The following is a 13,939-nucleotide window of genomic DNA, read 5'->3' on the forward strand; positions in this document are numbered from 1 at the left end:
TGGAATGAACCAAATCTAAAATTTCTAGGCGTGGAGAAAACAATCTTTAAAAAAAAAACCAAACTTGAAAAAGAGATACTCCATGGCTCGTGATCTTGTCACCTAGATCTAAGCCTCGAACTATAACTTAAAAATTACAACTCAATTGCATAAATCATAAACATAAAAGGCTGAATAAAAATAAAAGAGTGCCTGCATTAATTGAAACAAAAAAGCTATTACAAAAGTCAATAAAGCAAAAACAAAGAAGAACTAAAACTAAAGAGAGAGAGAGAGAGAGAGAGAGAGAGAGCAACTAAAAAAAGAAAACAAGAAGAAGAATGAAGTGCCTCCTCCCCTTGTGTTGATTCTATTATATAGAGAATGGGGGAGGGAAACTAACGATTTTAGCTTCTAAAAAAAGGATTTTTTTTTTATCTTGTTTATGAGGTGGATGAGAGAGAAGAGAGAAAGAGAGAAAACATGTGGAGAGACAATCTCCCACGATTTTTCTTGCATTTTTTTCCTATTTTGTCTCCCTTTTTCTATTTTTCTCTCTTCTTGTGCAAGAAACCCCCCTTGGCCGATTTTTCTTGCTTGGATTTGGACAAAATTCTATTTTAATGGGAAATTTCATCCATGCCCTTGTCTTTTCCTTTCCTTTTTTTTTTTTCTTTTTCTTTCCTATTTTTTCTCTTCAACTTGCGCACAACCCTCTTAGCCGACCTCCTTGCTTTAAGTAATGAGTAGGAGAGATAAAATCTTTTAAAAAAATCAAAAAATGGTAGCCAAGAGGTTCGAACTTGAGACCTCCTAATAAGGAAGGGATTTTGCACACCATAACTCACCAACTACGCTAAGTAGTTGTTGTTACCAAAAATGAATCTTCAATCACTTAAGAGTGTGGTCCATCGATCCTTGTTGGCATTTAGAATATTCTTTATACCCCTGAGACAACTGCAGACGGGCTGGTTCTACATCTCAGTTCAGTTCTGATCCATTATTCTTTTTCTAGCCCAAAAAGAATAATCACTTGTACAGTTGACCAAACAAATGTGTACTTTTAATTGAACACGTCCATATTGCTCAGAATTTCATCCTATTCGCAACCATAAAAAGAAATAGGACCTCTTTATGTGAAAAATTGGAGATATAGTGCCCGATAGTCCTTAAGATCTTGAAAATATAAAATCTATAAAAAAAAGAGTAAAACCCAAGGTAGCTCCATTCTAAATATGTAAAATGCATGTTTTACTACCCTAGATTTCACACATAAATGTGCTCATCAGGTATTTTTCTTATTTCTTACCTTTTTTTTCCTATATTTTTTTCTTCTCTTTTGTGCATAACTCTTGACTGAATTTGTGTGATGAGGTGGAGAAGAGAGAAGAGAGAGAGAGAGAGAATCAAAGGAGAGATATCCCACGATTTTAATTTCCTTTTTTCTATTGTTTTTCCTTTCCTATTTTTTCTCCTCCCTTTTTTTTCTCTCCTCTTGCACAAGAAACCCCCTTGGCTGACCTCTATTCCTTGCTTGAATCGGTGGTGATGAGTAGGAGAGAGAAAATCTTCCAAAAAAATGACAACCAAGAGGTTTGAACTTGAGACCTCCTAATGAGGAAGGGATTTTACACACCACAACACACCAACTATGTTAGGTAGTTGTTGTTACCAAAAACAATTCTTCAATCACTTAAGGGTGTGGTCTATCGATCCTTGTTGGCATTTGGAATATTCCTTGTACCCTGGGACAACTGCAGACGGGCTGGTTCTGCATCTCAGTTCAGTTCTAATCCATTATTCTTTTTCTGGCCTGAAAAGAATAATCACTTGTACAGTTGACCAAACGAATGCGTACTTTTAATTGAACACATCCATCTTACTTAGAATTTTGTCCTCTTCGCAACCATGAAAAGAAACAGGACCTCTTTACGTGTAAAATTGGAGATATAGCGTCCGATAGTCCTTAAGGCATTGAAATTATAAAATCTGCAAAAAGAGAGTAAAAGCCAAGGTAGCTCTATTCTAAATATGTAAAATGCATGTTTTACTACCTTCGATTTCACACATAAATGTGCTCATCAAGAAGATTGTTGATCGGAAGGACCACATCTTCCACAATTGTACAATTTCACTCATCAAGGTGAAGTGGATGAACCACCCAGAATAAGAAGCCTCTTACGAACGGGAAGAGGAGATGAAGAAGCAGTATCCTGGGTTATTTGATTTACCAGGTACATTCAATTTCAAGGATGAAATTCTTGTACGGTGGGGGGAATGTTACAACCGTGCCCTAACGCGGTCTAATTTGAACTGTTGTGATAGGTCTCGGACTAGAAGTGGAAGGTACCACCGGGTTTTGGCTCACAACAGCTCATTATAAAAGGGGGAAAGATTACCTCACTTGCCCGTGTATTTCTTTCCAATCCAATTGGAGGGGATTCAAGTCTTTCGACCCAGACGGTAAGTGACCCGACACCCCCGCACCCAAATCCTGACACATACCAAAATTGTCGGAGAACCATGCACACAGCCTAGGGCAACCACCCATGCAAGAACCACTTGAGAACAACAGGCAGTCAAGGCACAACACTACCTTGACCATCAAAAATAGACCACTGGAAATAGCCTAGGCCTGGATTCGGTGGGTTGAATCTGATGGCCTAACAGGCTATTGGTTGGGTTTTGATGCCTGTGGTCCCCACCACCCATATAGTGAACAACCCCAAAAGACCCCGTATACTCTCCCACACCTTCCTCATGACTCCATAAGAGTCTAAGGAGATCGGTCCACGTGCCCCGAATCGTAGAATAACCCAATTTGATCGGATATGGGCCAACCAAATAGGTTCTAAGTATGTGACTTAGTATAAATAGGAGAGGTGAGTTCATTTCTCACCTCTCACTTGTACAAAACATGGGAGAGGAGAAGAAGAGGAGAGAAAGGAAGAGGAAGAAAAGAAAGAAGGGGGAAGAACTCACCTTGGCTTCTGACTGCCCAAATAGTTGCCAGAGGTAAGTGTCACTCCTCTTACCATACTCTCTCTCTCTCTTCATTTTGACCTAACATAGTTGGGCAAGAGGTGAATCATGGCCCAAGCACCTCCTGGAGCTCGGGGAATGATCATTTCACCTCCCTGGTGTGATTTTCGAGCTTAAACCAAGTCGGATGAGCTTCGGCAACACTTGTAACCAAATGACCATCTAGGGTTTCTATCTTTCGATCATTGTATCTCCCAAATGGCCCGAAGGAATCAGGATTTCTTTAGCTTAAAATGAAGGTAGGAACACCCTCTATAAACTCCATGGAACAAATCTTGACAATCGGATCTAAGCCAAAAAGCCCCAAATCCGTGGGCAAGCTTCTGTGTTTCCACCAGAAACAGCCACCGAAAACACCTAGGCCTGAATCCAGTGGGTTGTTTCCGGTGAACATGCAGCCCTTATGAGCTCTCTACCAGTGTAGCTTTCACCTGTTTCTGTTGAGGTGAATCTGGTGACACCCTGAACTGTCAAAGTTTAACAGTACTCATACCCTTTGGGGGTAGCCCCTGTCTTCCGATGTCCCCGATACGTATTGATGTTCGGTTGCCTTTGTGCCTAGGACAGAGACGCGCATGTACCTCAAGGCCGGTAGTGAGTTAAACAACTGGTTGATACACTTGGAACCCAATTTGACAGAATACAACCGAGGTGAGGGATGGTTGAACTTTGTTTTTGGATTTTTTAATCATTTTAGAACTGCTCACATGTGTTAGGATTTTACATGATTATTTAATCGCTTAAATTATTATGATGTTCCATAACATGTTATATTATTGCATAGTATATTGTTGTTGGAATTGGAATTGATATAAGATGTATATTGTGAGACGGAATCCGATTTGGCCGAGGTAGTTCTGGTACCATGATTGTTGTATGGATGTTGCATTTATTATGTTGTGAGACGGGATCCGGTGTGGCCGAAGTGGTTCTGGTACCGTGATTGCCGTATGGTTATTGCATTCATGCATTGATTATGTGCATTAGATTAGATGTAGTCACAGATTACATTTTGTGGCCGATGGTAATTCTGGTATCGTGCACTCTGGGACTACATTTGGAAATGGATATACTTTGTGGTCGATGGTAATTCCAATGTTACGTAGTCCATACTCAACTGCTTTTTATGCTAGAATAGGTATATAGTCGTGGGTTACACTTTATGGCCAATGGTATTCTGGTATCGTGTTCCCTAGGACTATGCTTGGAAATGGACCTGCTTCGGGGCTGATGGTAATTCTGGTGTCATGTGATCCATACTAACTGTATAATTATACAATGCATGTAGGATATTGTGGTTAGGTGACATTCCCCATGCTACATCCCCTTGCCAACAGGGGATAAGGTATTGGATGAATAGGTATATAGTCGTGGGTTACACTTAGTGGCCAATGGTATTCCGGTATCGTGTACCCTGGGACTATACTTGGAAATGGACTCGCTTCATGGCCGATGGTAATTCTGGTGTCGCATGATCCATACTAATTGTATCATTATACAAGGCATGTAAGATATTGTGGTTAGGTGACATTCCCCATGCTAGTCCCCTTGCCAACAGGGAGTAAAGTGTTGGATGACCCAATGGTGGTACGCTCGATGAACCTTTCAGGAATGCCAAACCTGCAGTACGATGTGATTATTACCGGAGGCGGGAACTAGTTTGGCGTGGCTGATGGTAATTTTGGTGATGTGACTGCAAGGAGGGGGTTATCAGGGGTTTGCTGGATAACCGATGGTCATATTTTGGGACCGACAGGCTCCTGACTAAGATTTGTATCATTGGGTGACTAATGTGCGAGTGCCGAGCCCAGGGATACAACCTAATGTGTTGTAGTAGCATTTACCATACTTAGTTGTATTTTTAGGTGGTTTAATAAACAAATAGATTGCATCGTTTGCATCATAGACCATGTGTTTAATTCCTGTGTTAATGTCATCATGGAATATTATTTATGTGAATGCTTGTGCTTAGTTGTGCATGAACCCCACCCCTCACTGAGCAAATTGGAAGCTCACCCCAAGTATATGCTACTTTTTAGATGATGCAGGTACATAGTGCCATTGGGTGGTGACTCAACCTCATCGGGGCCTGACTATGGAGTAGGTGACTGGTGGATGCCAGAAGCCGAAGAGCATGATTAGGACTGTGCTTGTGACTACTGTGCATACGCGATGCCATGAGATGCATGGATCTCTTTTGATTATTCTGATACCGACTTGGTGATTTGTATACTTTTGGGCTTATTATTTATAAGTCTTAAATTATTGTAATGGAATAACTTGTTTACATATATATATATATATATATATGATATCATTAGATGATTCTCCATTTTAATTATGATTCCACTATTTTACTCTGATTCCACTACTATTGGTTCGGTTCGTGTTGTGAGAATGTGAATGTTAAGCTACTGCTATCAGAAATCTTGGTAAGTTGGTAAGACGGGTAAGCATCTTACTCACACCACTGGTATTCCTAATGGTAAATTAGGTTTACTGGAAATAGGGTGTGACAGCTTGGTATGAGAGCGTAATGCTCTGCCTTAACTCACAATCTTACTCGAACCTTGATTTGGGGATTAGGATTAAGAATAAAAATCTCATAGACAATAAATAATTGAATTGTGTAAGTAGGAGACAAGTTTAGGTGTTAAATCCATTCATTGAATAAGGAACTTGAATACAAGAGCTTACACCAATTTTCTTAAAATAAATGACAGAATGCAAGAAATTCTAACTAGCCTAAAAATCTAGGAATTCAAATGATATAAGCAATTGAAAAAAAAAAAATGCAATCTAAAACCTAGAAACATCAGAACTGTAAAGAAAGATGGCTGTTCCATAAAGCATAAAATGGAAAATCCTAAGACTACCATGGCAACATAAGCCACTACTGTTGTTGGTCCTGTTGTTGATTCTGCTCCTGGCCTTGAGCTTGGTTCTGACCCTGTCCTATTGGCCCCGACACTGGAATGGTAAGGTTAAAGACCATTGTCTGCATCTGACTTAAGGGAGGCCACTCAATTTTCCAGAAGGCAATAACTCATGTCCACACTCTCCAATGAGTATCCATCCTCCTTAATAGGTTGGTGGTGGTAACGGGTGAGTAAGAAAATTTTCGTCGCCTAGCTTGACAACGTCGACAAGATAGCTTGCCTCTTGCGCCTTGTTAAATGCTTCCTTATCCCAACTCATGAGTGTGGGTTGGGCCTTTTGTTAGAACAACATATGGGTTCGATTCCAAAACCTTAGTTGAGGAAACCACACAGAAAAACAAGAACACGAATCTAATAAAGTTATGGAGGATCGATTTGTACCTTTCACATAGTATGTTAGAGATGATCGACGCAGTTCTTCAAAGTTTTTCTATCTTGGCTATGGATCTTCTATAACCCATTAGACCTCCTTGGTTCTCTCACTTTAATGGTAAAGTAGGAAAGAGTGAATAATGGTTGTAGGGACCCAAAACCCAGTGTCTATAATATCGTCCTGCACCCAAAATCCTAAACCACAATGGGTTGGGCCAGCATATCCCTAGACCTGAGAGTGGACTGAACCTATTCATGCAACTTAACTCTCACCCCATTTAATCAATTCGAATAATTAATTAAACCCATAAATCCAATAATCTCCCATTTGGGCTGCATTAATTATAAGGATGTCTTTTAAATTGGTGTAGCCATAGAATCTCATTACATTAACCACTTTTACTATAATTCAGTTGAAAAATCACTCACATCGAACAATAGCAGAAGATACACCTCAATATACGGCACACAACTTTCTGTCATTACAAACATAAGTAAATTTCTCAACACAAATCTATATGGGATACTAATATAGAAATGTGATATATCCTCAAATAACACTATTGTCATTCCATATAGGTCATTAACTGTGATATTAACCTTTACTGTGGCAAATCATTTTTGATTTGGGGTTAATATCTAATTGTGGCTTTCGGCCTATAAACTGTGACAAATATTGCCTTTGAACTGTGGCAAGTATTTCCTTTTAAACTGTGGTAAAATTTTCCTACAACTGAGGTAATTACTTCCTATAAAACATGCTCAAATGAAATCATAAAGCAATTAATAAGTGAATAATTGTGGATAATATAAATACTAAAACATAATCATAATCCATCAAACTGTGCCCCAAAACATAAGGGCTAAAGTTTCAAAACATAAACAAGTAGTGAACAAGAAGCAAAGCTCCCACTAACCAAGTATTTCAAACAACTCAATATAAAATATTTGAATTTAAATAAATCCTAACTAATTTAATTATATTTACTTCTAATCACTCCCAATTGCTAACGATTAGTACACCTCACCCTTTCTTAGTGTCCTCCTGTTTATCAACCGCATAATTCTTTCTCTTTTCTAACCATTTCTTAAAAATGAAGCAATCCTTCTTCACATGTCCTTTCTTGTGGCACCAGAAACACTCTATGTTGTTCGTTTTCTCTTCATCATGAGCATTCTGAGATGTCTCAAACTCTTGAGAGCCCTTAATCTTGTCATATGACTTGAAGTTTCTTTTCTTATAAAAAATCTTGTTCCTTTTGCTTGGTCCATCAGAATATCCCTTGTAGAATGTAACATTTGCACTCTCAAACCTGTATGTGTGTGTGTTTTTTCCTCTTGAGTGTAAATGGAAATATGCTCATTTAAGCTCCAATTGTCATTTAGTGCAATGTGGGTAGTTTGGATAACCTTATACTAACTAGGGAGGGTATTTAGTGCAACGTGAATAGCATATTCTTCATCAATATGTATTCCAAGATCCTTAAGCTTACTAGCATCACTAGCTACACCTAAAATGTATTCCCTAACACTCTCATTTCCATCATACATTGTATTCATTAGCTTGGTCATCAATGTGATTGTCTCGGCTTTCTTATGAAGTTCAAATCTAGCTTTAACAACATCCAAGAATTCTTTGGTAGTGTCTTTGATTTCTACATTCCCACGTATAATTTCAGGGACTGCCTTTTTCACAACCAGCATGCATTTTCTCTTTGCATTTGTCCATTTCTTAAACTTGGTCCTTTCAACAGCAGTGCTTGTGTCTGTGAGAGGATCAGGTTGAAACTCCCTAAGTGTCAATTCTAAGTCAAGAAGACCCAAATGCAATTCTAATTCCTCCACCCATTTTTTACAGTTATTACCAGTAATAACTGGAATGGAAGACACATAACTTGAGGGAATGGCCATCCTACTAAGGCAGCAATAAAAACACAATATATGCCAAATTTTAAAATATAAACCATAATATTAAAGCATATAATACCATCAATATATTGTAAATAAGAATTTTAACTAAAACGATATCACTATCCTTTGGGATAGGAATTAACTGATGCTTTTATTTCCTTATTTTAATTGTGAAAAGAATACTAACATTCAGAAATTTAATCACCTTTAGGCAAAAAAACTCTTAAGTCAATGTCCCTTCCTAACATGTGAATATTTATCTTCAAACATTAATGACATCACTTTAGGAAAAATGTCACCTTTACTATTGGGAAAGATACAATCGAATTAAACGTCCCACTTTGGTGGTTCCACTCAATCCTATTATATATTTCTCATTGGAGATGTGTATCTTTATGTTCAGGAGCATATGTTTAAAAGTGTCACTAGGACAACAAAATCATATAAGAATCACAACCGTGACTATATTCCTATCCTTTGGGCTAAGAATGCACTGGTCCTCTTGCAAATCCACATTTACTGTGAAAACAGAAATAACTTTCGAGATCCCCCCACCTTTGGGCATAAAAACCTCTAGGTTATTGTCATTTTCTTTAACTTAGGTGACATTACATTTGAACATATGTCACAAACTTTGCTACCTCTGAAGAAAATCATGGAAGAATAAGATGTGCCACTTTGGTGGATTTCACCCTACCCTTTCATGATTTTCAAAAATTTTTACTATGCATCTAATAATGTGCGAAATCTTACACCCAGTTTTATTTTAACATATATCATTTATAAAGGCATTCCCAATCTTACAGTGACTAATAACATAGTTATTTTTCAAAATATTGATCAATGGCCTCTTAGTTCTATGACTAAATACAAATTAAATATAAAATTTCATATAAACATTTCATAAAAAATAAAATAATTAAATGTGACCAAAAACAGTGAATCCAACGCAAAAAAAAAAGAGTTCAATTTGGCCTTAAAATGACATTTAAAATAGTTTAAATAAAAACCCAAAAAGAACCATAATCCAAACAAGGCTTTAAGTTTTTTTTTTTTTTAATAGTTTTCTAGTCAACACTGGAAAAGTCACCGCCGACAAAGTTTTCCGATGACACTAGAAAACCCAAATGGGTCAAAAATATGGGTCAAGGGTTAGATTTTGGGTCAACCCGACTCAACCGTTGGAGTTTAACTCGACCAGTTGGTTTGATTTACCACACCCTGGTTGCTTTGGTTCAATTCATCCTATTTTGAATTATGCCTAAGGGCTTGAACCCATAACACTTAAATAAACATGGGCTTTGCCCATTAACATTAAGTTAAGTTAAAACAATAAAAAAAAAATTAATGAAATAAAAATAAAAATTTATAAAACAATCATGGGCTCAACCTATTTTACTTTAAAAAAGAAAATTTAACTTAAAGTATGAACTTGGGTCTATCATCTTGACACATGTTACCCTACCCTTCTCTTTCTTTTTCTTCTCCAACGCAAAACAGTCATCGCCGACCTACAAAACTACTTTGTAGGACTTTTTTTTTAAGACAACTTGTCACAACCGAAAGCCACAACACAAAAGGCTGAATCACGACCAACAATCGGTTAAAATTTTTTTTTTTAACAAAAAATGCAAAACCATAACCTAACTTGGATTTCCAAAAAAAAAAAATCTACAAAAACCAAAAGCCAAATCCAAGTTGTGGATTCAATTCCAATCCCACCTCTTGTTTTTTTTTTTTTTTTTTTTTTTTTTTTTTTTTTTTTTTTTTTTTTTTTCTTTTTTTCTTTTATATTTGACCATCAAGCAACAATCAAAATCTCAAAAGTAAAATAAAAAATTTCAATTGATTCCTGTCCCAAGTGGTCTCCTTTGATACCACTTGTTAGAACAACCTATGAGTTCAAATCTGAAACCCTAGTTGAGGAAACCACATAGAAAAACAAGAACACGAATCTAATAAAGTTATGGATGATCGATTTGTACATTTCACCTAGTATGTTGGAGACGATCGATGCTATTCTTCATAGTTTTCCTCTCTTGATTATGGATCTTTTATAGCCCCTTAGACCTCTTTGGTTCTCTCACTTTAGTGATAAAGTGAGGAAGAGTGAATAATGGCTGTAAGGACCCAAAACCCAGTATTTATAATACTGCTCACCCAAAACCCTAAACCACAATGGGTTAGACCGACATATCCCTAGACCTGAAAGTGGACCAAACCGGTTCATACAACTTGACTCTCACCCATTTGATCAGCCCGAATAATTAATTAAGCCCATAAATCCAACACCAACACTTTGGCAATATTGGATTCGTACCATACATTTCGACCAATAATCCTTTAATGCTAGACACAAAAAAGAACTTGTTCTTTCATCCCTCGATGGAAGAGGGCTAGCCCTCAACAAACCTGATCTTTATGCGTTGGTTCAGGGTGTACCCATTTAATCAACCTGAATAATTACTTAAGCCTATAAATCCAACACCTTCACTTTGGCAATATTGGGTTCATACCAGACATTATCGACCAACAACCCTTTAACACCAGACACAAAAAAGAACTTGTTCTTTCATCCCTTGATGGAAGAGGGCTAGCCCTCAACAAACCTGATATTTATGCGTTGATTTAGGGTGTACTAGCCTCGGGTGTAGGATAAAGAGCTTAGGTGTGAACAAAAAAGGAAAAGGTTTAAAGAAGTGTGCAACTTAAGACGAGCCGCGAGGGCACATAACCCCAACACATTTTGCCAAGAGTTGGGAGCAAGTTATGGGGGAGAGATACGAAAGTGAGCAAAGATCTCACTTAGAAGATTAGGAACCATGAACCTAAGTCCCCCTGCAAAAAATCCTTGTAGAGGCATGCCTCATCACTAACCGAGTCATAGGCCTTCTTGGATAGGTTGGGAGGTCGAAGGGTAATGAATAGGGAATATGGTACATTTTCCTAATTTCAACCAAGTCCATGACTGTAATAGTGCTATGGTAATTGTTCTCCTAAGAACCTATGTCCACAAAAGGACCGGTAAAGGCCAGACCAAATCCCTAGGTGGTCCTAGGGATGGTCAAACTTCGCCTTGTTGTGGTAGTCGGTGGCAGGATAGGAGCAGTGGAAAAAATAGAAGAAAGGACACCCACAACAGAGGGTTTCGTTTGGGGAACGAGAGGTTCGACATAAAGAATTCTATTATCAGCGGTGATTGTCGTAATCTCCACCGCCCAATCACCACTAGAGGAAGCCATTAAAAATGGCAGAACTCTTAGGAGAATGTAACACAAGTGAAAAAAGAATATAATAGAGAAGAGGTACTTATTGGTGGTAGGGTATGGACTAGCAAGTGGAGGATGATTGTACGATGGGAATACACTCGAAAAAGCTTCAGGCACACAGGCATTAGGGCATGAAGAGAGTTGCACAGGTCGGTAGCACTTGCTGATGCTCTCAGAAAATATGAAGAAGAAGAGGAAGAAGACAAGATATACGCCTACGGGAATGGGGGCGATAAATTCCAGCCCAATGACTGACACCCTTTATGGGGAAATATGGAATTTGAATCAGGCAGGTATGATGGTTCGAATCCTCGTCCCTCAACCGATGGCACAATTGATGATGTGGTGCCTCCCCATTCATCTACTAGTCAATAACACATCCTTCAATCAGCAAAAGGTTGTTGACACCTAGGCATACGCCACGGGAAGTCTGCGGAGTGTTAATGACAAAGGTACTGAGGATTCAAAACCCAAAAAGCAAACAAATGGATAGCGGTTAATTTCCCCCCCCCATCGTGGCACCGCTTCAGCTACTAAGGGGGAGAGCAGTCCTTGCTCGAAGGAGGATTGATTGATGAGTTACAGTCATCCCCAGTAGCTCGGTACCTTATATTGATCGCTAAGAGAAAATAGAGATGGACCACATCAGCAGCTAGGCCACTCGGCTTGTAAATTCGCTCGGAGTGTCCTACTTCTACCGACCCTCACTGCTCAGCAGGTGTGGAGGGAATTCTGTTATGGAGAAAATATATACACTAGTGACGTCTTGACATGTGGAACCAAGGTCCGAAGGACACAGGCCTAGACCAAACTGTTGAACCTAGACCATAAAACCAAGTTCAGAGATTGAAGGAATGGACCAAGACCGGATTCAGGACTAGTCACTGCCAAACCTACTTCCGTAGGTCTGTAACCAATCCACCGAGCTCAAATGATCTCAGATAAGGAAGAAAACTAATTCGTCATGAGGAGACTCACTCCTAGTTAGATATGTAACCTCCAAGCAAGGAGCATATCTATCATCATCAGAAAATATCACTTAGAAGGGCTCTAAGCCTTTTGTAAAAGGAAGGAGAATCTCTCTCTGATCGAGATGCTCGCTATCTATGCATACTCCAAATATAACCTTATGGTATCTGGACTCCTACCGGTTTAAAGCTTATCAAGTTGGGACTCCACAATTGCCTTGCGAGAACTATAAATACTCAGGTAAACCCCCCTCAAAGGGATGGATACTTTTTTATTACTCTTGAACTATACTATTTGTAGAGATTTTTGACTTACGGATCGGAGAGTCCCCCACTGGATCAGCCCGACAATCACTCTATTTTGTTTGTTCCTCTTTGCAGATTGCACAGAGAGCCTAAGACAATTTCTTACTGCAACAACAACCATTTTGGACCCTTGTGACCATATCGTGCCACTAATATGAACTATGACGTTGAAGATTTTTTTACACCCCTAAGTACGAGGAGCATATAGAAGCTATTAGCTCTTCTATCACCTAGTGTTCCCCCCCCCCCCCCCCAAATTGAGGTGCTCCACATTATCCATGATTCAAACACTTGACCACTTTCTTTAGATCGTGCTCTTTTCATCATATTTCCGGAGAGATTAATAGCGTGACTGACTCCTTAGCTAGGAAGTCCTTATCTTGTGTGTGTGGGACATCTTGGCCGCTCTCCACTATTTGATATTTGTAATTCCATTACCTTGCATTGGACATGCTTCAATAAATAATCAACTTTTCTACCCAAAAAAAAAAAGTAGTATGAGGAACCCTTCCCCAAGCAAAAATGTGTCACCTTTTGCTTTTGTGTGATATGGTTGGATGACCCATGGCTAGGGTCCCACAGGTGAGCTGAACCCTATACATTACTAAAGATGGAGAGACTATTACCAAGAAAAAAGATTAACAGAGACAATTGTCAAAAATGAGGGTTTCAAAGTTGGTGAATCAGATTGGGAATTGGCCAATTCAACTCGAAATCGGTCGGGACCAATCCTAAATTCTGCTGCTGAATTGGAATATTCCTTCTGTGTACCCAATAAAAAAATCGGAATATTCCTTCCAAAGGTCCCAGAGTGAATTGGTTTTCAGTTTTTTTTTTTTTTTTTGGTAAAGGAATTGGTTCAGTCAAGTAGGCGATTCTAGGGTTATTAGGATCGAATTAAACCGATTCTGAGTCGATATGAATCGCAATCGGAACGGATTCCTGTTTCTAAAACCCTGTCGAAAACCCTCTCGCTCTCTCTCGTTCGATCCTATACTCTCGTTAGAAAGAGAAGAGATGGATGCAGCAGAAGAGCGTATAGTTTCGGAGAGATTGAGACGAAAGCTGAACGATGTGAATGTAGAAGCGCAAAATCAATTATCAGGAATACAAGACCATGTCAATTTCACTCTTCAGGTTCTTCTCTCTCTTG

General features: G+C 38.7%; 2 protein-coding genes and 1 long non-coding RNA gene across 4 annotated transcripts in view; 2 read left to right on the forward strand and 1 right to left on the reverse strand.

Annotated features, from left to right (window-relative positions):
* The first annotated feature begins 2,894 nt into the window (after nt 1–2,894).
* LOC122070224 lies at nt 2,895–5,193 on the forward strand. The gene is made up of 3 exons (XR_006137704.1): nt 2,895–2,994; nt 3,589–3,672; nt 5,061–5,193. It is a non-coding gene; the product is annotated as an uncharacterized LOC122070224 (long non-coding RNA).
* A 2,555-nt stretch (nt 5,194–7,748) lies between these two features.
* LOC122070231 lies at nt 7,749–8,243 on the reverse strand. Its single transcript, XM_042634357.1, has one exon. It carries the CDS (start codon nt 8,241–8,243, stop codon nt 7,749–7,751), a length of 495 nt encoding a protein of 164 aa, XP_042490291.1.
* Nucleotides 8,244–13,643: 5,400 nt separating this feature from the next.
* Nucleotides 13,644–13,939, forward strand: part of LOC122070220 (protein FAM136A) — a 58,430-nt gene continuing 58,134 nt past the window's right edge. The window contains exon 1 of one of the 2 annotated variants that reach the window (XM_042634347.1): nt 13,644–13,923. In XM_042634347.1, the coding sequence (XP_042490281.1) occupies nt 13,705–13,923 (219 nt within the window). In that variant the 5' untranslated portion in view covers nt 13,644–13,704. The remainder of the gene's footprint in view (nt 13,924–13,939) is intronic. The other variant, XM_042634346.1, reaches the window with a different exon arrangement.

The sequence above is a fragment of the Macadamia integrifolia genome, unplaced genomic scaffold (assembly GCF_013358625.1).
Source record: "Macadamia integrifolia cultivar HAES 741 unplaced genomic scaffold, SCU_Mint_v3 scaffold86, whole genome shotgun sequence".
NCBI classification, from domain to species: Eukaryota; Viridiplantae; Streptophyta; class Magnoliopsida; order Proteales; family Proteaceae; genus Macadamia; species Macadamia integrifolia.